Here is a 23114-nt window from a genome sequence, read left to right on the forward strand (position 1 = left end):
CCATTGAAGCCCCTGAACCTTGATAGCACACTCCAAGATGTTTCCAAAGGTTTCATTTTTTTTGTTCTTGTAATCGCCATATGTGTTAGAAATGTCTGCCAGTAGACTGATGAATATGAGTTTATGCTAGCTGAGCCGTGCTCACCTGTTTGGTACAGTTTAGCCAATGGTTTAGTTAACCACAGACACTAGTAAGTCTGTGTATCAAGGCCTAAAACCTTCAAAATTGAAGCTGTCAAATAATGACAAGTTTTCATGAAATGCTTTGCGAGATCCTTGGTGTTTGCTTTTTCCTTGATCAAATATTTCCTTATTTTCCATATTTTATTGGTGCGAAGCTCTTGTTTGGCATGTTTTTTTTTTTTTATAAAAATAAAAAGATTTCTTACATTCCTCAAATTATACTGGCAAAATACCAAATACCATTGGTTTCAGTACTAAACATCAGTTGTAGTATTGGCAATCCTGTATTTAACATTTTAAAATGCTACCAAGAGCCCTCCAGGTGGACCTCACACCTTGGAATTTATTCCGCATATGCCAAGACCTCTAAGTAGACAGCATTAGACTAAACAATGAGACAAGCTGAGTATCAAACCGTTCATTTAGGCCTGAACTTGGAAGTACACACTGTCCTTCCATAAATAATGCATGTTTGAGACTTTTAAGTTGTCTGTATGTTTCACATGAAATCCCCCATTAATGATTAATTACTAGCTTATGTTTTAAAACTAAGATGCTGCCATTCTTTATGAAAAGTGAAAGATTATTGAATAATCCATTATTCCATTGCACAAGCATAAGCAACAACTCTGAACCTGGTTAGTAGATTGATCTGCTGTAAAAATTGGGGCTGTTTAAAACATAATAAAGTCAAAGAGATGTTTTGTAAATGATTTACATGACAAAGATCAGATTTGACGTTATAGTAGCGTGATAAATTAAGGATACAAGGGTTAAAGAAGCTCTTATAGTGAGGATCACATTTCTCTATCATGATTTACCTCCTCTAGAAATGTGACATTGTGAACCAAAACTCACTCAGAATATGAACGTTTGCACTCACGTTGTGTACTCATCTCTACAGTTAATTTGCAGCTTAATTGCTTTTGCAGTTGTTGCATATGCATCAGGTGCTCAGTTTAATTGGTTGGAAAAGATCATCAAGTTCAACCATTAAAACTGGCACATGCCAACCTCAACACACAAAAAATGTACAAGTGTATCTAATTAGACTAAAACTATTCTGAGGGGATTTCAGAGATATGATTTACAATTCTGTATTACATGGAGACTAAATTTTCTCAGTAATGTTGTACCTGACTTGAAATATTCAAATAGATTTAGCTGTAAAACGTTGACAGTGATCACGATGACATGGAAAAGAAGGTGTTTGTGGTGATCTCTCCTCCTTCTCCTTATATGTTTGCCTTCAAGAATCCTCACTTTGCTCTTTAGACCCAGAAGCGGTTGTTTTTATAGTCTCTCCTCGTTAGTCATGCTTGGTGCTTCCTTGAAAATCCTAAATTTACTCCTGAAATGGGACTGTGGCATCTTCATTCTTCAGTCAGCCACTGGTTGAGGGAGTTTTTAAAGAGATTGGCCCTCTTCCAACACAATCTTTTTTTTTTTTGAGGCAAGAATTTGAAGTTCCATCTCCCCGATGCATAATTATTCCATAGCCCTAAAATATAATTGCATTTTTGTCGCTCGTCTATGCTCTTTCCTTGGGGTTTCAATCATGTTACAGCTAAATGGTTTTAAACATTTCACTCTAGAGAGGTGTAAGAAATCAGTCAGCATGTGGTTAGATATTTTGAGTAAATGGAACTAAATTGTTTAGACTTGTGCTAAATGGTAAGGTGTCTGCTTTTTGCTCTCATCTTGTGTTAATGAGCTGTTAGTTGAGGAATGGAAAGGTGCTAAAGAGCTGAGAAAGACACGGAGAGATGGCAAAGACACAAGCTGACTTACAGTTTCACACAGACTGTAGACTACAATGTATCGTTGGCAAGACTTTCTGAACAGCGCATGATCTTAAGCAAAATTTGGTTTTCGCTGGCTGAGCCATTAGGTGTGTTTCCATCCACCTGTTTTCATGCACGTTTTCAATTTGTACATAATGAAAAAACCTGAGTGGAAAAAAAATCTTGAAACATACAAATATCACATCACGGCAGTGGATGGAAACCAGCATTCACATGCGTTTTCAGTTACAGATTTTCTAAAAATTCAGTTAGAATTTGCCATTTTGAATAGACACTCGTCTTTACCCTTTGGAGAAAGCATTGACATCGAACATTTAACACAGTTTTACCTGCATATTTCAGGTCATTTTAGGTTTAGAAAGACAGGGGAAAAAAATGCGTTGTTGCTGTTTAGTTGTGGTCTTTTTTGTGTTCTCTAAATGTCTGATTTTGTCTGTCCCAACGGTCCAAAACTGGAGAACAGAAAATAATTGGTATTTTTGCTTAAAACATGTCTAAAATGACTAAATATCCAAACATCTTCCAGCAATTGGCTCTTGATTGACAGCCTAAACCAACAAACCAAAGGGGCAAATGCACCACAGTTTGTTTATACTTATGTGTGAAAGCACCCTGAGCCTCTACATCACGATAAAGGTTTGTTAGTAAATGGGCCCTCGGTTTTAAAGATTAGTACAAGGGAATAGGCAATCAGACATCACCTTGTGTTTGCTCTTTTTTGCTGCCATGCAGTGTCCATGACAACATATCAAGAGCCAACCGAGTCTGCATCCTGCTTAGCAGTGAGCATCGTAATAAATTGTCCTTAATTTTCTTGCTTTATCATTTCCAGCTCTCATTGCTAAGGAGTTTGGTCTCATCCACCTTGATGAGAAGCTGGTCCAATTCTCCTAAGTCTATTGTTACTACATGTAAGGTCTGTGGTTCAGCGCTCAGTGCGGCTTTTTGTCCCTCAGAGAAAAGGTCTGAGGTCATTCTTGTCATGTTGAATGTCAACAGGAAAATGGAAAAGATAGATTTATCACCACAGTAAAAGCATCTTTGACACAACCTTTCACCTGTCAACTTCAGTACCACAAGCTATGGTGTGATTGCTTGTGTGTGTGTGTGTGTGTGTGTGTGTGTGTGTGTGTGTGTGTGTGTGTGTGTGTGTGTGTGTGTGTGTGTGTGTGTGTGTGTGTGTGTGTGTGTGTGTGTGTGTGTGTGTGTGTGTGTGTGTGTGTGTGTGTGTGTGTGTGCGCTTTTACTTGCATGTGTGTTCTGTGAGTGGAGATAAGTAACTATGCGGTCAGTATCTAGTCTTATCGGGTAAAGAAGGAAAAATACCAGCTTAATATTTAGAGACATGTTTACAATCCCTTTTATTCAATTCCGACGTGGATTCTGGATTATTCAAAGTCGTCAGTGGTCTGTGTTTTGTAGTGATGTTGTGAAAAAATAAATTGCCAATTATCCCAGTGGAGATTTGTGCTAGACTTTGTTTTAGTTCATTAGATATAAGGAGCTGGAGAGAGGAGGAATGCAGGCCACGGCGAAAGCCTCAGTGGGTTAGGCTAACAGGCTGCCGAGCACAATAATGTCACCATTATGTGTTTCCAGGGTGACTTAAACGAATAGGCATTATTACAAAATTGTGCATTAGCCCAAGTCAGCAGTTAGTACCGCTGCAGTCTCATTTCGTTTAGAGTTGAGACAAAGATGGCGAGAATGTGAGAGGAGGAGGGAGGGGGATGGAAGGGGGAGGATGGGAAAATGGTTCAGAGAAAAGGCGACGTAAAGGAGAAATGGGGAATGAAAAGGACGCTATCTGCCAGAGGCTGACAGGACATGCAAAAAGATGTAAAGGGATACATGGAGAGGCCCAGATGCACTGACAGAGTTGGAGGATAGTGATTATGATGGAGAGGTAGAAAGAGGAGAGCTGTAATTGTCAGTAACTGGTGTATTTAGACAGGGAGGGTTGGGGGAAGAAAGAGGCTGGCAGGGAGGAGGAAGGTGTAAATCAGCAGTCTGAGCGACAGCTTTACGTGCCCCTCGGAGCCCCAACTATCCGATTAATGGGAGAAGAGAAACCTTAACCACCTTCCCTTCTCTGCCTCGTCTTTTTCTGCTATCTTGCACTTTCAGGGACATAAATCATAGACTCTTAAGCAGTCACTTTAGGTAGCTGCTACACAATTCTTCCTCAAAATGTTGACTGTAAGGTATCCCTGTCCCGTGGCATGCTGCATTAATGAGATTTTACTGCAGCGAGTGTCCATTGAACCACATTAATTCTAGCTACAACCAGCAGCCGGTTATCTTAGATTAGCATAAAAACTGGATTCGGGAAAACAACTAGCCCGGCTCTGTCTAAAGGTGAAAACATCTACCCATCAGCACCTCTAAAACTCACGTATTTAAACATCTTTATCTCATTTGTTAAATGTGCATCAGGACAGAGGTGTAAAAACAACAAATTGTCAACTATTTCTTGGTCAGGTGCAGGGATTTCCATCCTTTATGCTAAGCTAAGCTAAGCTAACCAGATGCTGGTTGTACCTTCATATCGACTGTACAGACATGAGAGTGCGATCAGTCTTCTCACGTAACGTGCAGCACTTCGCAAAAACTACTACTCCACTCTCTGCACGGCTGTCGCATGCAGAGACGAGGCTGCACTTAAAATGAATATATTTAAGTAAAAGACAGAAAAGAAAGCAAAGTGAGATTTTTAGATTATTGCCACAGGGAAGAAATTGCTATTTTTTTTTAGAAACTTCACAAAAAACTTCCAGTTTATCTAAAGGGCACCAGGTTTGCCTTCAGCTTCATTGTTTGACCGCAGACTCATGCTTGCGTACCCCGGGCCCTTTTGTGTGTGTTCGACTGGTGGTCATCAAATTCACATAGTTAAACTAGTTCACTGAGGTCAAGTGCTGGAAGCTCGGTTGATGATCTAAAAAAAGAGAGTCAAAAAGTGCGCTCTGCTCTTTTTTTTGTTAAGATGAAAACTGCCCTTTGTAGTAAATGCCTCCATAGATATTTCAGTCAAACACGTGTTATGACAAAGTCAAAGCTAGCTTGACTTCACTCTGTGCCTTTTTACCCTCAGCCAAACCCACGGGCTTCTGAATCTGGTGAGATGGCTCCTCTGAGAGATCAGTCAGAAAAAGACCTCTCTCTCTTTCGCTTTCTTTTTCCTCCCTCCCTGTCTTCTGTGCTATTACCAACCTAAACAAGATCTCCTGGGCTCATGTACTTTTCATCACACAAGAAGTAGAAAAGAATGAACACGAGTGAAAGAGATGTAACATAAAGAGCTGAAAAAGAGAGATATTTCTAAAAGGAAAAACTGGCTCTTTCTGCTTGTGAAATTTCTTGATCTACGTGGTGTCAGATACAGACGCACTGTATGAATTCATAACCTCTCTGTGTGATGCAACAGCTGCAACAATGTAATGTAACGCCTGGCACCGCACAGAATTTTTTTGTGGCATTTTGATGAAAATGCTTCTTCTGTTTGCATCTCCGTCAGACATGGCAGAGAAGCCGTGGTAGCACGTCTGTGGCATACATCTGCCCTGTTTCTCAAGTTTTACAAAAGCCCTTAACTTTGAACACCACTCAACTCTCTGCCAGTAACATTTGAGTGGCATTCAAGTCATTTGTTGAAACTGACACCTTTGTCAAAGCTTAATAGGGCAACTTCACGCCTCTGCAGCCCAAACATGCCACTGTGTGAACAGTCAAGTCTAAAGGTCTTCATTCAGAGATCCTCCGTGTTGGTGCTGGGTATAATGTTTTGGTAGCAACTTCAATGAAGTGACAGTGCACAAGACGGCTAAAAATCCAGACATTACAAGCTTAACTGGTATATGTGGTGCAGGAACAAAGGGGTGTTCATTTCACTGAATAGGATACTGCAGCAAACCGTATACATACCTTAAAAATGGTCTCATTCAGGCATTATGACATGCTGCAGTTGCAGTCGCAGTCGTGAGTACAGCCGCGCGTGAAATGCATCCAAGTCGAAAGGCAAGATGTAATTACAAAATAACGTTTGCAGATTGGCTGTATCGCAGAAACGGTACTGAATGTCACATGTCTTTGTCTTCATAACAGTCAGATTTTCATATGTTTTTATAATGCACGTTTTCCTCAAAATCCAGATATATTGAAGGCAAGGGAAAAATGTATTATTTCTGTGGGGTTTGCAACATGGGTCAGTTCAGACAACAGTTGCTTTGGTCTCAATCTGACTTGGTAACATTCACAGACTTGTCAGAGAACCTGCGAACATGACGACCATGTGTTACCACACAAGTAACACAGCGCTGTGTGTGTGTGTGTGTGCGTGTGTTGAGCAGAGCGCCTGCATTCTCAACGCCAAGCCAGACAATCCCTGGAGTTGTATATTTCCGTCGTTTGCATGTGTGTTTGAGAGTGTGTGACTTTCCCCTCTCTTTCTCTTCCTCTCAGGTCAATCCCCTTATTGTTAAGTTGCATAACAGCACTTAGTTAAGTAACAATCCTGCAGCGACGGTGCTAAGGGCTGCAGGATAACTGTACTTCCTCTCCGGAACTCCTCTGGCTGAGAGCTCTTCTCAAACTTGTTGACTTTTCAACCCGCTTAGTGCAGTCGACTTTTTTTTTTTTTCTCCCAGGAAACGGAGTGGATCTCCTTCTTACATGAGTCAAATCTCTGGAATTAATTTATGGAAATGAAGTCATGTATACCACAGATTTGGGTTTTTGGTCAAATGTAGGTCTCCAACTGCTCAGTGGGCCATTCTTCAACGCCGGCGGGGTTTGCCTTCCCATCCGCTGAGACCACCAGTGAGAGCATAAGTGATCAAATGTGGTTTGAAATGATTCCAGGTGTAGATGAGTGTAGGTCTGATTCTGAGCGAATGTAGAGGTTTTCTGAGACCCTTTATTTCTAAAAAGCACATTTTATTGATTTTATTTTTAATTAGCATTCAGTGCGCTTGATCAGTGAATCAATCAATACTGAACATGTTGACCTCAATTCTATGTGGTGCACACCTCATTACTAAAAATAATTCTACAAAAACTATGCACAATGTGACCAATCCAACATAAAATATCAGATGGATGGAATTTACTGTGCTCCACTTTTATTCATTGTTTAATATAATGAACAAAAACTTCACAATAACTTGTGACAGCAGATAACTTGCGTCATCAAGTGTTGGAAAATACAAATGTTAACATTGGATTGTTGCCTAGCCCTACCTTATGATTTCATTGAAGTTATTGCCAGTGACTTTAAAAAAGCCAGTTGCACTGGATTACACAGCATTGTCATTTTACTCTCACCCTGATATTGCATAACCACTGCACGTTATTGTTCATTATGATTTTGAGAAATAGTTTTGCAGGCACCTGCGCACTGGAGCAGTCTATATTACTGTTTGTCCCCTGAGGCAGCTGCCAGTGAAGTCTATATGAGGAGAGGTTATAATGACTAAATGGCCAGAAGCACTCATGACCTATAGAGCTCCTGCTCATGCGGCACAGAGTAAGAGATGCCCATGCATGTCTCCTCCAGTCTATTCATAGCCAAGGCGGTGTGACTCCCCCGCCTCTGACTGACTGTTTCCTGCTTTCCCTCTTGCTCAATTACTTCTCTGACTCCCACATGTGGGTCTTCAGCTCTTTGGCAGGAAGGCTTACCTTGTGGAGGAGGGAAGCTGAAGCACAGCTGACTCGTGAGGCTGGCTGAAATGTGTTTGGTTAAAGAAAGACATGCAGTGTTTTTGTCAGTGTCGGAGAAAGACAGGAGCTCATAGTGTGTCGAATGTGGGAGATATTTAGCACAGACAGTAGTGTTTCTTTTAAATTCATCTAGCTGCAGTGCACCACATCCCCCTCCTGCCCCTTGCTGGGAAAATGCCCCGACAGCTGGCCAAATAAAAATGCAAAATCAATTCATCATTTAGCCATATTGCTTAGCCTGCCCTCCACCCCACCAAAACATAACTGTTATAATTGCAGTTACAGAGCAAATATCAATATATCATCATATAAATAGTCAAGTGAGAGCCGTTCTCAGAAAGTGCAGCACTCTAGGATCGGGCCCAGAGGCGAATGTGGAAAGAAACACAGGCAGGGTTATGAATGCAAAAGTGCAGAAAGAGAGGCAGTTAAAATGTAGGAGGACGATGGTGTCACACTGTACTCATCCTGTCAGACGATGTTTTTCTAGTACTTTCCTCTCCCTCCCACCATCCCCCTTTTATGTCTTCATTCTGCTGATACAACCTCCTCCCGTCTGCTGACTAACTGACCCACATTCCTCTGTGTGACTTGCTGCCCTTACTGTGTGTGTGTGTGTGTGTGTGTGTGTGTGTGTGTGTGTGTGTGTGTGTGTGTGTGTGTGTGTGTGTGTGTGTGTGTGTGTGTGTGTGCGTGTGCGTGCGCGCGCGCAGGCCTACATTTCTACTTGTCATCTTGTGTGTCTTTTGTGTGTATGTGTCTGTGCGTTCTTGTGCCTTCCTCTGTCTATCTCTGCCGGCCTGCCTCTCCCCAAAAACTGTGCTGTGTCCCTCAGGCTTTAGCAGGAACCAATTAGAAGATTGCTCTTTAGAGGAGCATCAGTCACCGAACGTAAATGATTGGTAAAACGCCTCATTTACTCACTCACTCACTCTGTGTTTGTCTGCTTAGATGTGTTCCACTCAGTTTGGGGTCTGTGGTCACAGAAGTGACATTTCTTCATCAAATTAAATAAATGGGGCCCACTGAGACAAGGCTCCCTCTAGTGGAGAGATATGTCTTTGCAAGGCAAATGTCTGATTTTGCAAGGAAATTCAGTAGTTCTGGCAAAGGTTTTGAGAAAGAAACAAACAGATGACAATTCTTGTGTTTCTTGTGATACACTTTCAAGATCAGACATTTTGATTAATTTGTGCAGCAGTAACTGAAAGTTATCAAACTTTCTCAGCTTCTTAATGAGCATGAATTTAAAAGGCATTCCTGTTGAAGCCACAAGTCAGTGAATGACTCTACCACAGACAAAAACAGTTGCACGTCTATAAAGTTCCTTAAAGCCAAATTAAAGATTTAGCTAAAAGTTGCCCAACTCTTAACCACTGGCTCTGCATTTTATTGTTTTTTTATTGGACACTCCTTCCTTTCTTTTAAATTTGCACAACACTTTTTTTTATATGATCTACATGATGTACTGCTGTGCATAATTTGGTATAATGTGCCATTTCCTGTTTACTGTATGTTGTTGTAAATCATTGTGTGTACAAAATATTTTAATAGTGACCTCCCAAGGGGACCACAGGTCTAAATTGGCTACAGGATAAGTCTGGTACAAGTACATTTGATGTACAGTGCATGTTTCCTTACAAAAGTAAATATATAACCCTAAAATATAACAACTAAAAATGCTCAACATAAAACTCAGAGTTGCAAATTATGCCTCACTGTCAGACCGGCTTTCAACCACAATCTTTGTCCCTGCTTTCTTGAATTTCAGGCACAAAACATCAGCTAGCTAACTTCTGGAGGACTGGAGCATTTGGGACATTACGGAGGAGAGGTGGATACAAAAATCAAGAAAAGAGAGCATTTCAAGCTGTGACGGGATGGCTCTGGTCGACAAACACAAAGTGAAACGCCAGCGGCTGGACAGGATCTGTGAGGGTGAGATAGAACCCATCACTCCTCTTTCGTTCTCTTCTTTCTGCTTTTTATGTACATGTGGATTTGAGATGCTGGCAGCACATCACAGGTCACTGGAAATCGATTATTTAGGTTGTGGGATGCTTGTGTCTTTGTGCGTCTAACTATGAGTGTGTGTATTAGTTCCATAGGTTGATGCTGTAGCCATTTAAAAAGTTTCCCTCCGCTGTTATATGGAAATGAAGTTTCCATCAGTATTTAAGCTTTTCAGCTTGCTCCTACAAATTCAGTGAAAAGCCAGTGGGATCGTTTGCATAAGTGTGTTTGTGTGTGTCAAAAGGGACCCTTGGGACAGCCGAGGCTCCAAACTTCGGCTTTGAAGGCTGTCTAGGAGGGAGAAAGAGTGTGTGTGTGTGTGTTGTAGAGGGTTAGGGTTGATGGCTGAATGAGACTTGAGTTCGATGTTTCCAGATTGCTGGAGAGATGAAATAGGGAGTTTGTAATAAAGTGAAGCACTCCTTGGAGCCCTGGGATTGATTATAGCTGCTAGTGGGATTGATTTGTGTGTGAATGTGCATTATGTGTGTGTGTGTTTAAAAGACAAAGCAAGAGATTCTCCTTTCGTTTTTTTTTCCTCCTCTCATTTTCTTGCTTAACCACCGACAGGAGCAACTGAATGTCTGAATGTTTATTTAGCGTGTGTTTGTGCGTGCTTAAACTCATACTCAGCCTTCGCTCATGCACCAATGATTCATATGCTGGACTGTATAGTGCAAGATTATGCTTTCATACTCTCAGTCAGGAGTCAGCATGCGTCAAACAAGGTTGTTGTTAGATGGTCAAACAGTGTCCTTCTACAACTTTGCAACGTCAGAAAAGGAGGTACCGTGTTCGTCTTCTCTAAACCAACAACCCGACATTTTGCCAGGTGTGTGTGTGCTGAGTCAGACTGTAGGATAAGAACTTTTTGTAGGATGTAGGACTTCAACACAAGTATGACACCATGAATGTCTTCAGAGAGAGACTGTCCAGAAGTATGTGTCTTCATCCCGATCATCACATGTTGCCCTCTGTGTGACTGCTGGCTTTTCACGCTGCCTCTGAGTGTTGCCATTCAGACCTGCTAAAAACACTTTAGACCGTCAGTCCGTCCTTAGGTATCGGCACATTGTGTAAACTGGTTCAGTTCAAGCATACCCTGCACTTAACTTTTTCCCCCTTCGTCCATGATATCAACCCACGCTCTCTTCTAATGCGATCTTTCCATCCGCTTTATAAAAAATGTTTATACTCACTGTCCATTCCCAAAGCCCGACACTCGACTGGTCTCAGTCTGCCAAACTAGTGACGTTTAACCTGCGTTCATCTTCAGCCCGTGGGAAGTGGTATTTGTTAAAAAACTAACAATGATACAGTTAAAAAAAATTGCACGAGGAAACCTTGGAGTTGTATTTTTAGAAATATGCATTATTTCAAATGTGATTTTGAACGAGGTCCTCTCACTTATGTAAAAAAAACATGCCTGCTCCAGGTTCGCTTTAGCTCTAGAAAAGTAAAACCATGGGATTTTCTTAGTAATGCTGTGCTACTTCACAGTAAAACTTTATAGAGGATCATATATCAGCATTTCTCTTTTTTCTTGTCTCAGGAAAATCCCAATAAGATTGAGAAACACAATATAATAGATTCCTAAATGAAGCAGTGTTGCTGTCTGTTTCCACCCTCAGAATGAGAGCCACATGTGGCATCTCAAACCTCTCCAAACCACCAACCCCGCTTGCTTGGAAACACATTTTCCCTCTTTTTATTCACACAAGAAGAATGACTGTGTACCGTCTTAAGGAGGTAATATGCTAAACATTATATAACAGTATTTTCTGATGTGCCCCATTTGTCCCACAGACATCTTCAGCAGTGTCCGTGTCTCCTCTGCTTATCAACAATGAAGTCATTCTGCCAAAGATGAAGGGGGATTTTTTTTTTCTGGTGCAGTTAGTCACCACAGCTGCTCTTAAAAATGTGTAGAAGAGGGTGATTCACATAGAGGAAGTTAAAAGATCAGAGGGTGGTGAATCACGTTGTTTCACGGTAGCGTTAAATCTGCTCAACCATATAAAAAGGGTATTTCAAAACCAGAGGCATGGGGTGTTCTGCACCATAATGTCAAAGCCACCCACTATTATCTATAAACAGAGTGTTTGGACTGAGGCGTGAAATAGAAATCAAAGTTCGCATCATGTGTATTGACAAAAGCACGAATGTTAAGGAGAAATTGTGATTTCGTTGCCGTCGTGGGTTGCACTTGGCGAGACGGAGAGAGGAGCTTCCCTAATCTCCATTTATCTTCTGACGATAACTGTGTCAATCCAATACTTGTTTCACAGCGGAGTGCATTGATTACATCTTTACTCATTGTGATGAGTGGCTAACTGAACCGCGCCTATGGCCCAAATTGAATTCGAAATGGCTGATCAAGTGTGGCTGTTTACTCCCATCAAACGTGGTCACGGTGCTGGAATGCAGATTTCAAGCGAAACGGTGGATGGTTTCACCATTGAGGATGTCTGATGTGATTCAGTGTCCTTCGCTTTCATGTTGGATTTTTGTGGTTTTCAAATTAGACATGCAAGGTCAAAACTAGCCCCCTACTTTTTTTTCTTTTTTTTTATGATTAACCTACTAATCACTTGGTCTGTAACATGTCAGGAAGTGGTGACACATGCTCATATCATTTTCCCAGAGCTGAGAACCAAAAACACAAAAGATATTCATTTTACCATGATATAAAACAGAAAAAGCTTTTTTGCTTGATAAATCACCTTTATCACTTCATTGATAATCAAATCAGAGTTTTCCCCAGGAGAATTGTTTCAGCCTACCTAGCAAACCACCCAGATCTGATGCATCGTCTGGCACATCTTGTGATCACTTTTGTTAGAAGAGAGCGGCCTGAACAATAGTCATTCTTGTTAAACATATTCCGTTTGATGGGTGAAATTGCACCTGTGCTCTTTTTTCCCTAAAGGTTTAACTTAAAAGAAGTCGATCTGAAAGATCTGAAACGTTTAGTCGATTGACAGGAAAATTATTCAGGGGCTATTTTGATCATTCATTATTGCTGTCATTTTTCAAACAACATGAGCTGGTTTCAGGTTCTCAGATTTGAGGATTTGATGCTTTTCTTATAGTTAAAAGATCATCTTTGGGTTTTAGACTGTTGGCTGACATCAAATAAAACAACCATATATCACTTATAATCAATAACATTAGTTGCAGCTCTATGATGATAGCGCACCCCTGATAAAAAAAATACAATGGGGAAACCATGAAGATGCTTCATAATTACCATATTTTTAGTTTATTTGTGTCAGTCAGCTAATTGATTAATCAGCTAATTGTCTCCACACTTGATGAACCACAGAGGGATTCTGTTTCTGTTGCAATTTTCAGTAAACTAATTGCTACACTTATTTCTCTGTTAACAGCATTGTTTATTTTAGATATCAGCTTTCAAAACGTATACGCTATAACTGCTCCTTCTGTTGCGGGTTTGACAAAGTGCCAAGAAGAGTGTTACTGCAATAAGGGAACTGTGGCAAACATCTGTTGTGAGCATCAGTTCCCATACTCTCCCGTTCCCCCCTTTTCTCTCTCTCCCTTTCTCTCTCCCTCTCTGTCTCTCCTTCTGTCTGCTCCATCTGTGTACCCAGCATGCATTGGCTTGGGCAGCATCGCAAGTTGTTTGCCATTGCCGTTTAGCCAGAGCTAACTGACTGATCTGGGCAGAGATGGGATGTGAGCGGCGCTGCGACGTGAACTAGGTCGCAGTAGCAGCATGTTCCTGAATGTTGATTTACAAGTTGTAAATCTGTGCTTGGATGCAAACACCACAAGGTGGGGTAGTGTAATTTGTCATGGCGATTCCAAGTGTTTTAGTTGGCAGTTAAATAAATATGTTAATTCTTGATAATGCATCTTGTTTTGTCATGTGTACAACAGGGGGAGATGTTTAAACAGGGAACAGTAAATAATGTGCCCACTCAAGTTAAAATACCATAAAACTTAGCATGTGAATTATTCATGTCCTCACATTTAACAGATCTGGGAGCTTTTATAACAAAATGCTTTATATTAAATAGAGAGGACAACCAGGGAGGGTGTGGAGGAGGTGTCCTAATGTCATCCTGCAGGGGGTGGGGTCCTCGAATCCTGAGCTTCTCAGCACAGACTCAGGACTCTGCTGCATCCACCTCTCTGCTTTCATCCCTCCCTCCCACTCGTCTCCCCACGCTCTGGCATCCAGCTCTGGTATGAAGTCATCGGAGCGGTCTCTGGGTCTGACCCCCCCTCGGGCTTGTTCCAGGCTTCTCACCAAAACCCACGACCCCTTTATAGGCTTTGTGGAGAGGCAGGGAGGGGCATGGAGAACTGGGGGAGGAGAAGGGAAAAGAGCAGATAGAAAAATGGTTGAAAGTGTTGTTTTTGGAAGGAGATTCTTAAAATAATTCATAGCAAACCAGCATGTGTGACTGTGTTGTTATTGCCATTGGACTGTGACTGTTGCTTGTGCACACCTTGAAAGAAAGTTCCTGCTACGGTTCTCCTTTTCGTCTTAGCGCGGCTGTTTTGTTTGAGCTGGCATGTAGTGAAGTGGTTGTTTGAAAGTTGGAAATGAGTTTCTGGAAAATACTCATTTCAAAATGGACTCTTCGGCTGCAAAACTTAGTATTATAATGGCATGTGGCCTCTCTGGATTGGCAAGGAGATTAGATGAAAGATGGCCCGGGGGGGGGGGGGTGATGGGATGCACCCAAAGCAGTTGCATTACGGGTATTGGGGTCTTGAAACATAGCTGACATAGAGGAAATTTCTGGAGTATCTGTGGTCTTTTGCTTCTGGGTGTATGTAGTGCATGCATATTAGCAAAATGAAAAAAACTGTCAACTCAGTGTGTGTTACACTAAACGAGTATATGATTGTCATTTAGATAAGTACTAGCTTCATTGCCATCGACCTCCATTTTACAGTCCATTTAGTCCCTATGGAGATGCTTTCAGAGACAAATAATCCCACTGGAATCGCATACAAGGCAGCCATGTACACAGTGTCTGTTAAGTGTGCATTACAATTCATCTGACAGCATTATTCTTTGCAGCACTGTGATCCCATTTCCAGTTAGTGCCTCCTGCCCCACGCTCATGCATAAGTCAATCTGTGTTTAACATTCAAATCATGCCTTGAGTACACGACGTGTCACACTGTAGGAGACAGTTGTTTTTATTTCTGTTGCAGTGCAGTATTCACTTTGAGTTAGCGTGTGATTTTTATTCATGTATGCACGTCAGAGCGAGGCCAAGGCTTTAGCGGCACTTTGCGTGTGTGAATGAAAAGGGACATTAACGAAGCGCCGCGGCTGCCGCTGTCTCTGCTGCACGTCAGAGGATGAGCAGAGCAGGGTCAAAAGGCTGAGTGGGGATCCGGGATCGTGCAAACCGAATGTGCGTGTGCTCTGTGTGCGTGTGCGTGTGTGACTGAGGGGGTGGGTAGATGCAGGGTAGTGTGAGTGACAACAAATTTCTAAATGGGCCTTGTTGCATGTGAACCCTCTGATTCCAACATTTGGTAAAGCATGCAAACATGGATAAAACATGCACCAACAAGTGCACATAAAGTGAGCCAGCTCTGTTTCCCCTGCTGGCTTAGCTGTAATATTAATGTGGAGGAAGGGACCGAGAGGGCTGAGTGACAGGGAGATGTAGAATGTTTATTAAACAATGGCAAGCGTCTTGTGTGACAGATTAGCCACAGATTACTGTTGTACATCATATCTATCTTGTTACTTGCTGCTTAATGCAATTTCCTCTGACAGTGAGAGAAGCGTAGTCTTGTAAAAGAAAAAGTAATACACTATACCAGGCTAAAGTACAGCTTGCTAAAATCTATTAGCGGTTAAAAGAACTACATAATTGCATCCTCACTCGAGGTTCATTTATTGAGGTTTCTATATGTTTTACTCGTTTTGAATTTTTCACCAGTCAAGTCTTATTCAATGTAAGGTCTTTATAAGCTTCTGCTGGGGTGGTATTATATTTGTTCTAAAATCCCCGGCTTAATTCCTAAATCCCTCTGTTACAGTGAATCTGGCGTTGTGTGCACAGTCTGGCAAGTATGCCAAATGGAGGAGCATTAGAATTGGAGAGTCAAACATTGTTTAGTTTGAGACAAACAGAACTCTGTGATTTACTTTCCTGTCAGGATTAGATCTGCAAACCCTGAGTACACACCTTTGCCCCGTCTCTCTGTTTGAGGTTGACTTTATGGGGATGAGTGATCTGCTGCACTGGGAGCCAGAGTGTCTTGAGAGCTGGTCCAGAAGAAGTAATGAGAGCGGATGAGGTTGGGGAAAGAAGCCAGGGGATCATGTACTGTATACTCTATAGGCTGTTGCCCTTGACATGGATGTGTGTGTATGAATATCTTGCCTTTTTTCTCCAAAATTACAGTCTTAAAAAAAGTCTCAAAAAAAGACTGTTAACGCTTGCAGTGGTATTTGTAGCTTTTAAATTAGGAATGATTTACTGCACATGATATTATGTGAAGGAGTTTCGGTCTTTTTCTTTTTCAAATTAATGTTTTCTGATTTTTACATCGAGGGAAATTGTTTCTATATTGCACAAGCTCAGAATAGAAGGCAGGCAAGAGTGTGTGCCCTTAGGTGATGAATGACACCCATACTTGGAATGACTGTAAAACTTGATTGACTTTATACCACCAAACCCTCCCTGATAAAATCAAAATGGGCCTCAAAAATGATTTTCCCCCAACTCTCAGCTTTGATTTAATAACTCATCTTTATAGTCACTTTTAGATCTCTGTGAGGACTCGTTCTTGCCTCCTCTCCTTCCCATTTTAATTTCCTTTTTACATAAAGCTGACTAATGTTCCCCTGACCTTACTGAAAGAAAAACGTTCGAAGTCTGCGCAATTGGTTTTGGAGCCACTGTCATCAGCTTTTTCCTGTCATCTTGTGAAAACAGCAGAAAACTCCGCTCCCTCTCTGATCTCTTCCTTCTCTAATTACACAACTGTGATTAAACAATATATTAGTGCCGACGACGGACATGCCTGCACAGTTTCCACAGGCCCTCTGTAAGATATTCAGGAACTTTCCTCAATGTGCTGATATAAACTTTCTTCACCATCGTAAATATGTATTACTGCCCTGCGCTATGGTAAGCTTTGAGATTAGATTTGGATGGAAATGGACACTTCCTCACCTTACATCTGTTTTCATGCATTAATAAACAGGGATCCTATAGAGAAGGGATCAGGTTTCAGCTACAGTGACATGATGTGAGACTTGCAGGCAGGTAGATGGTACACCATCAGTGTCATATGTCGATTTGTGGTTAGATGAAATGATAAATGTGTATTATATTCCCATTTATGGTCCATGGCCAAGGTATAAAATAAAATACTGCAGCATTATATCAAATAGCTTTTTTCACTATTGCACATTTGAATGAAGTGGAATGAGCTCCTGTTGTGTTTCAGCTCAACAAGCTCCGACAACCATTGCAAGGCAAAGGTTGTAGGTGCTTTGGATTGGATTAGCTTCTTTTACAACCCCCACCCCACCCCCCCAAAAAAAACAAAAACAAGACACACACACACACACACACACACACACACACACACACACACACACACACACACACACACACACACACACACACACACACACACACAGATGCATATGCACCACAATCCCACAGTGTTTTACTTTTCTCTGCAAAGGGGCAAATCCAGATTACAGAGCTTCTGTGAAGTGAAGGAGATCAGAGGAGCTTTAGGAAAGAGGGGGAAGGTGTATTTTATCGGCAGTAAGATGCACACTGTATGGTTAAAATTCATGTAGTTAACATAAAAGACCAGACAGAATTTTGAGAGCTTAACTTTGTACCTTACCTTTGTACTCTACAACAAGACAGACATTGATCATTCAATGGATCCCTGCTTGAAATGACAGTCACTGGGAGGGCAAACAGGACAAACATTGCAGGCGTATTTCGTTATACATTCTTCAATCCCCCCATTTAATCCATGCATTCTAATTTTTAGTGTCCTCCAGTTAACATACAGACAGTAGTTCTGAGTGATCTCAATTCGAGGAGAGTGGGGCAGTGACAGTGAGCGCCACGAAGGCATCAAGGACATTTCAGAGTGAGTTGGGCAGCAGTTGCGTGGTGGCTCTGCTGCAAGCATGGGGCCTGGAGGATTAGTGTCCAATCAGAGTGGATTTGATGTTTACTGACAGCACATGGGACTTAGCTGAGAGAACTGTATTTCATTTGTATTCAATGAAGCTGTGCTCCTTGCCTGGCCTCCCCTCCCCGCGCTGTGTATCCGGCAAAACTGAAACTGGTTGACGACAGTACATCATCAACAGCTTCAGGTAGGTGACTCTTCAGGAGAGGATGAGGGGTTTGGGGGGTGGACTCTAAATCATTGGCATCATCATCACAGACATCATCATCATCATCACCACCAGATATGCTTGTATCTAGTTCAAGTGACGTCACAGTGGGAAGTGGAATTAAACAGGCTTTATTTAGATGTAATCCCTCATAGCAATTGGCAGAGCGGGTAAAATGTCCCAGAGAAGGGAGAGATAAACCCTATTGGATTAGTACAAGCCCCTGCCCATCCCAACCTATAACCCAACCTATCCCCTCCTTTCGTTTTTTTTTGTCTTTTTTATGAACGTTTGGTGGGCAACTCAAGCAAGCAACCCTGTTGCCATGTCTTCCATGGAGTAGCTGGGCTACCTCTGCAGTTACTGTGTTTGTGTGTGGTGTCCTCTTTCCTCGTGCACAACAAACCAGCATGACCAGAGATTAATTATTCAAGGACCGACAGCCAAAGGGGGAGTCACCTGATAGCACGGACTTACAGTGTTACGACCTGATATCAGGTGAAAACGGTAGACCCTGCTTCATCTTTTTCTCTGCGTGTTCTCCACCTCCCTCTCTCCATTCCACGGCTACAGTACATGAAGACTTGAAAGGGAATTTTCACAAACACAGCTACAAGCGGACCATTTTATCTGTTTTGTGTTTTTTCCCCTGCTCTCTTAAAGCTTTCTCTGCTTTTTCCTTTTTTGCCAATGCTTGTCACTAACAAACAGTTGAGTCTTGGACGCTCCCACAGTTGGGACACATTAGGAGGGAATGAGGGTCAGTGGGACAGGGCTGAGAGGGAGAGGGCTGTCTACGAGCAGCAGGCAAGAGTAGCTGGCCGGCGGAGCTCTCTGTCATACGGGGAGGGAGGAGGGTGGTACGAGCCTCCACCAGGAGTGCAGCCCCCTGACCTGGATTTGAAACGCGACCCGTATTCCTACCAAGACACTCTCTACGGACAGGTTTACGCAGACCGACAAGACCCACGGGGGCTGAGGAAGGGCTCTGTGCCTGATCTAAACCACTACGAACGTGCACCCATGGCTCACCGAGGATCCATTCCACACCAGGATTACTATTCCCATGACCCAGCTATGACTCCTCGGCCACCTGAGGGCTTTTACCGTCCAGAACATCAGCCTCCTCCGCCTCACTCTCATCCACTCAGTAGGTCAGGCTCTCATTTTGGGATGGCACCTGGAGCTCGTGCTGTGTGGGACCAAGGTCAGGGAGGGAGAGCAGGACCTCAAGCCCCTGCATCGCCTCTACCTCCTCCTCCCCCTCCTCCAACTGCTCATGAGTTGAATCGGGCTTATAGGGAAACTGGTATTGTAACTGCTGCCAAAATGACGCCAGATGGCCAACAGCGCATATCCTCCCGAGACCCATCTCCTGCTCACTATGGTATGGAGCATCCATCTCCTCGGTATGCCAGTGACGCTCCACCTCTTACTGGTCAGTCAGTTTATTCTGATGTTAATGGACGCCCATTGGATCCGCAGCAGCAAGCTGCTACCTGTCTAGTAGTGGATCCTGCCAGTCAAGGTATCATTATGAGGCAAGAGACAGCCTCACCCTTCACTGTCCAACAACAGCAGCAATTACAACAGCAACAACAAGTACAGCAGCAACAGTTACAACAGCAGCACCTCCAACAGCAACAACTTCAGCAACAGCAGTTGCAGCAGCAGCAGTTACAGCAACAGCAACTTCAGCAACAACAAATACAGCAGCAACAACTTCAACAGCAACAACTTCAGCAGCAACAAATTCAACAGCAGCAGATTCAACAACAGCAGTTACAGCAACAGCAACTTCAGCAAGAACAGTTGCAGCAGCATCTCCAACAGCAGCAGTCCCTGCCACCTCCACCTACCGTACCTGTCCCTGACCCTAACCTCTCTATGGCGCCTCCACTTCCTGCTCCACCTGCCCCAATGCAGCCCACAGCAGTTGCCCCAGCTGCACCTGTCCCTGTGCAGGCTGCCCTAACTTCAGCCCCTCCTCTTCCAGTTACTCCCCTTTCTGCTCCTGTTCCTGCTCCTCCCCCCACTGCCCCACAAACGCCTTTGCCTGTGGACCCTAAGAAAACTGCTGATCCTGAGTTCCTTGCACTGCTGCGAAATGAAGGCCTCTCAGAGAGCACTATTTCCTCAGTTATCCAGCAGGGATTTGACTCCACTAGCATGTTGGCTGTCATGGAGGATAACGACGTTCGCACTGTCGCCCCCAACCTCGGACAAGCTCGTGTACTGTCTCGCTTGGTTCACAACTGCAAGCGGCCCATTGAGGCTCAGCCAGCCCCCTCTCAACCTCAAACGCCCATGCGAGGCCGATCTAATAGCTTTAGCCATCGGTCAGACATTTACCACCCGCAGCAGCACCAACATCCACTGCAGCCTCCACAGGCTTTGACAGTGGACCCCCAACTGATGCCCCCACAGACTCCAGGGGCCATGCAAACCATCTCCCCACGGATAGGAGAAGTAGTGGGTAGGAGGCCCAGCAGTGCCCCCTCTCAGCACCTCCTGGAGGCCTCTGGAGGCTACCCAGGCCAACCACCTCGTTCCCCAGGGCCATATGGCGGAGCTATTATGCCTGTTCAATCAAGACCCATGTCAGCCTACTCTGCTGGGATGACAATGCCAGGAATGCCCATGCAGGGTATGCAGATAATGCCACACCAAATGAGTGGGTCAATGCCTGCCATAGCAGGGTCTATTCACTCCATGCAAGGTATGCCACAGCAAATGCCCGTGTCCATGCCAGCTTTACCACAGCCACCACAACAGCTACCGAAAGCATACTCTACCAATTACACAGTGCCCATGGAACTGATGAAGAGGGACAGGAACTTACTGCCATTGTCACCCATGCACAGCCCTCACCCCACTCCTCAGCTGATGCGTAAGGGAGGGGTACCTGCACCAGACAATGCCCTTGTCCCAATGGGAGCACCAGGCCAAGGCCAAGGTGCCCTGGTTGCTAACCAGAAGCTAAGTCGACGCACGGGTCCACCAGTCATTGTCTCCACTATGGCATCTCCAGATACAAGTAAATCCTTTTTTTTCTCCTTCCATCCTTGTCTGCTGTCTGTCTGATTTTGTGATACATTTGGTGTTGCTCTCTCTTGGGTGTTTCACAAGTTTTTAATAGATAAGAAAATGGATTTGTGCCAGAGCTCTTAATTTCTTGCATGGCTTATGTAAGATACCATTTCCCATTCCTCTTATTGCTTTGAAGAGTTCCACAAAGGCCACGTTGCTGTGTTGCTAAGAGTCATATTATAGCAAATGGTTGACATTCACTATTTTGAAAGGAGCAACTTGAATATTAGGTTGCTGTTGTTTGGCGGAAGAAAAGACACATTTTCATCCTTCGACGTTATGAATCATTATTATGTGATGTATGTGTACCATCTCTGTCGAATAAGTGGATGTTTTGGGGGGTTTTTTGTTTGTGCAACCATCATTCAGTTGAGTGGCATGTGAGATCTACTTAGCTGAATGTGGTTACTGGTGTGTGATGCATGATGCTTGACCTAAGAAAGTCCAAACACAATAAGAACGTTAATAGAGCATTTTTTAAAAATAGCTTTATCTTTCTGGTCAGTGCTGTCATTTGATTGCTGCCTTGTGGTTGTTCTCATTACATCAACAATGGATAAATTATGTCTTTTCTTCTTATCGAGGCCAGTGGAGCGAAATCTAAATGTTGCTGCCTATCTCTTTTCCAAAACTGTTGTCAAGATTATGATTAAACCGTAAAAGGATAACTTTCCATCCCCTGTCCTACTTTTGGTTTCTGTATTCGGCACGATCCTAAAATGATACTTGCATCCCACTTTCTTGTCTGCTTGTCTCTGTTAGAGCCAGATTTGTCAGAATTCCATATACTTTGTGTGAAGTCTTTTATTATTTCAGTAATCTCATGCAGTTCCCTTGTCAGAATGTGACATTGCCCCGTTAATACAACACAAAATGGCATTGATGAGGCATAATATAGAGGATTTGGGAGGAACAGTTGTCGGCACCCTTTCTGATACCTTTTTAAATTTTAACAACTGTGCACTGTCTTCATGTTGCAGTCTGTCAGTTGCTGCGTTCATGTGTGAACAGTTCACATTAAGACTGCAGAAAAGTCAGATATGGTGTGCAGTAGTCTGGGAAAATGATGTGTCCAGGCGAGCATGTGCGTTAGTTTGCAATGGTGTGCATCTGTGTGCAATATGTGTGATTGCATTTGCCAATCCTTTTTTTGTCACTTAGCTCGTATTGGTTGTATGTAATGCCTGTGGTAAGTAATTGGAGCAAAAGCAAAAGCGCAGGTCACTTTTTAAAATCATATAATCTGCTTTAACTATACAGCATTCATAAAACTGTATAATAGTGATTGCAGCATTAGTGGTATGTATCTCTTCAGCTGTTGTATCATTGTAACTACAGCTGTTTTTGATGAAGTCCTTTCTGCTCTGCCATGCATAATCTCCCCACAGCCCCCAAGTCCCTGTTGTTGTAAACATGGATGTCTTATTGCATTATGATAATAAGGGTGCATGAGAGTAGCCTGGAAAGCTTTTACAGCGCACCATACAACCTTTCTTCAGTCCTGCTACTATGAAGGTGTACTGGTAACCTTCATGCAATAGCAATTAGCTTCTTCTGGTTCTTCTCGAACAGATTTTCTCACAAGAACCAGACGTCACAGTTGAACTGCCGTATAAAAGAGTTATTTGTGTCCCAAATTCATGTTTCAATTCCAGTTTAGAGTTAAATGCATTCAGTCTATGCATCCTTACTGTATCCTGTATCCTGTATACTGTATCACCTGAATCATTACCCCTATCAGATTAAGTCTTTAATTCAGCTCAATAAAAGCTGCTACATAAAATTATCTTCTTTTCACAGCTGTGACCTGATTAACACGTTTTTCAGACATTTTGGGCCATAAGGACTGAATTCTCCATCAACACCCGCTCACCAGAGGCTGACTAGCAGCATCACTGGACAGATAAAATCAAATTACGGTG

The 23114-nt window shown here is 42.8% G+C and overlaps 1 protein-coding gene across 3 annotated transcripts in view; it reads left to right on the forward strand.

Moving 5' to 3' along the window:
• Positions 1 to 23114, forward strand: part of ctbp2a (C-terminal binding protein 2a) — a 65402-nt gene that overhangs the window by 10261 nt on the left and 32027 nt on the right. For 2 of the 3 annotated variants that reach the window (XM_070977313.1, XM_070977314.1), the window contains exon 1: positions 18687 to 21139. In XM_070977313.1, coding sequence (XP_070833414.1) covers positions 18793 to 21139 — 2347 coding nt within the window. In that variant the 5' untranslated portion in view covers positions 18687 to 18792. Of the gene's footprint in view, positions 1 to 9480; positions 9648 to 18686; positions 21140 to 23114 lie in introns of those variants that run through there. The other variant, XM_070977315.1, reaches the window with a different exon arrangement.

Source organism: Chaetodon trifascialis, chromosome 13, assembly GCF_039877785.1.
Source record: "Chaetodon trifascialis isolate fChaTrf1 chromosome 13, fChaTrf1.hap1, whole genome shotgun sequence".
Classification (NCBI taxonomy): Eukaryota; Metazoa; Chordata; class Actinopteri; order Chaetodontiformes; family Chaetodontidae; genus Chaetodon; species Chaetodon trifascialis.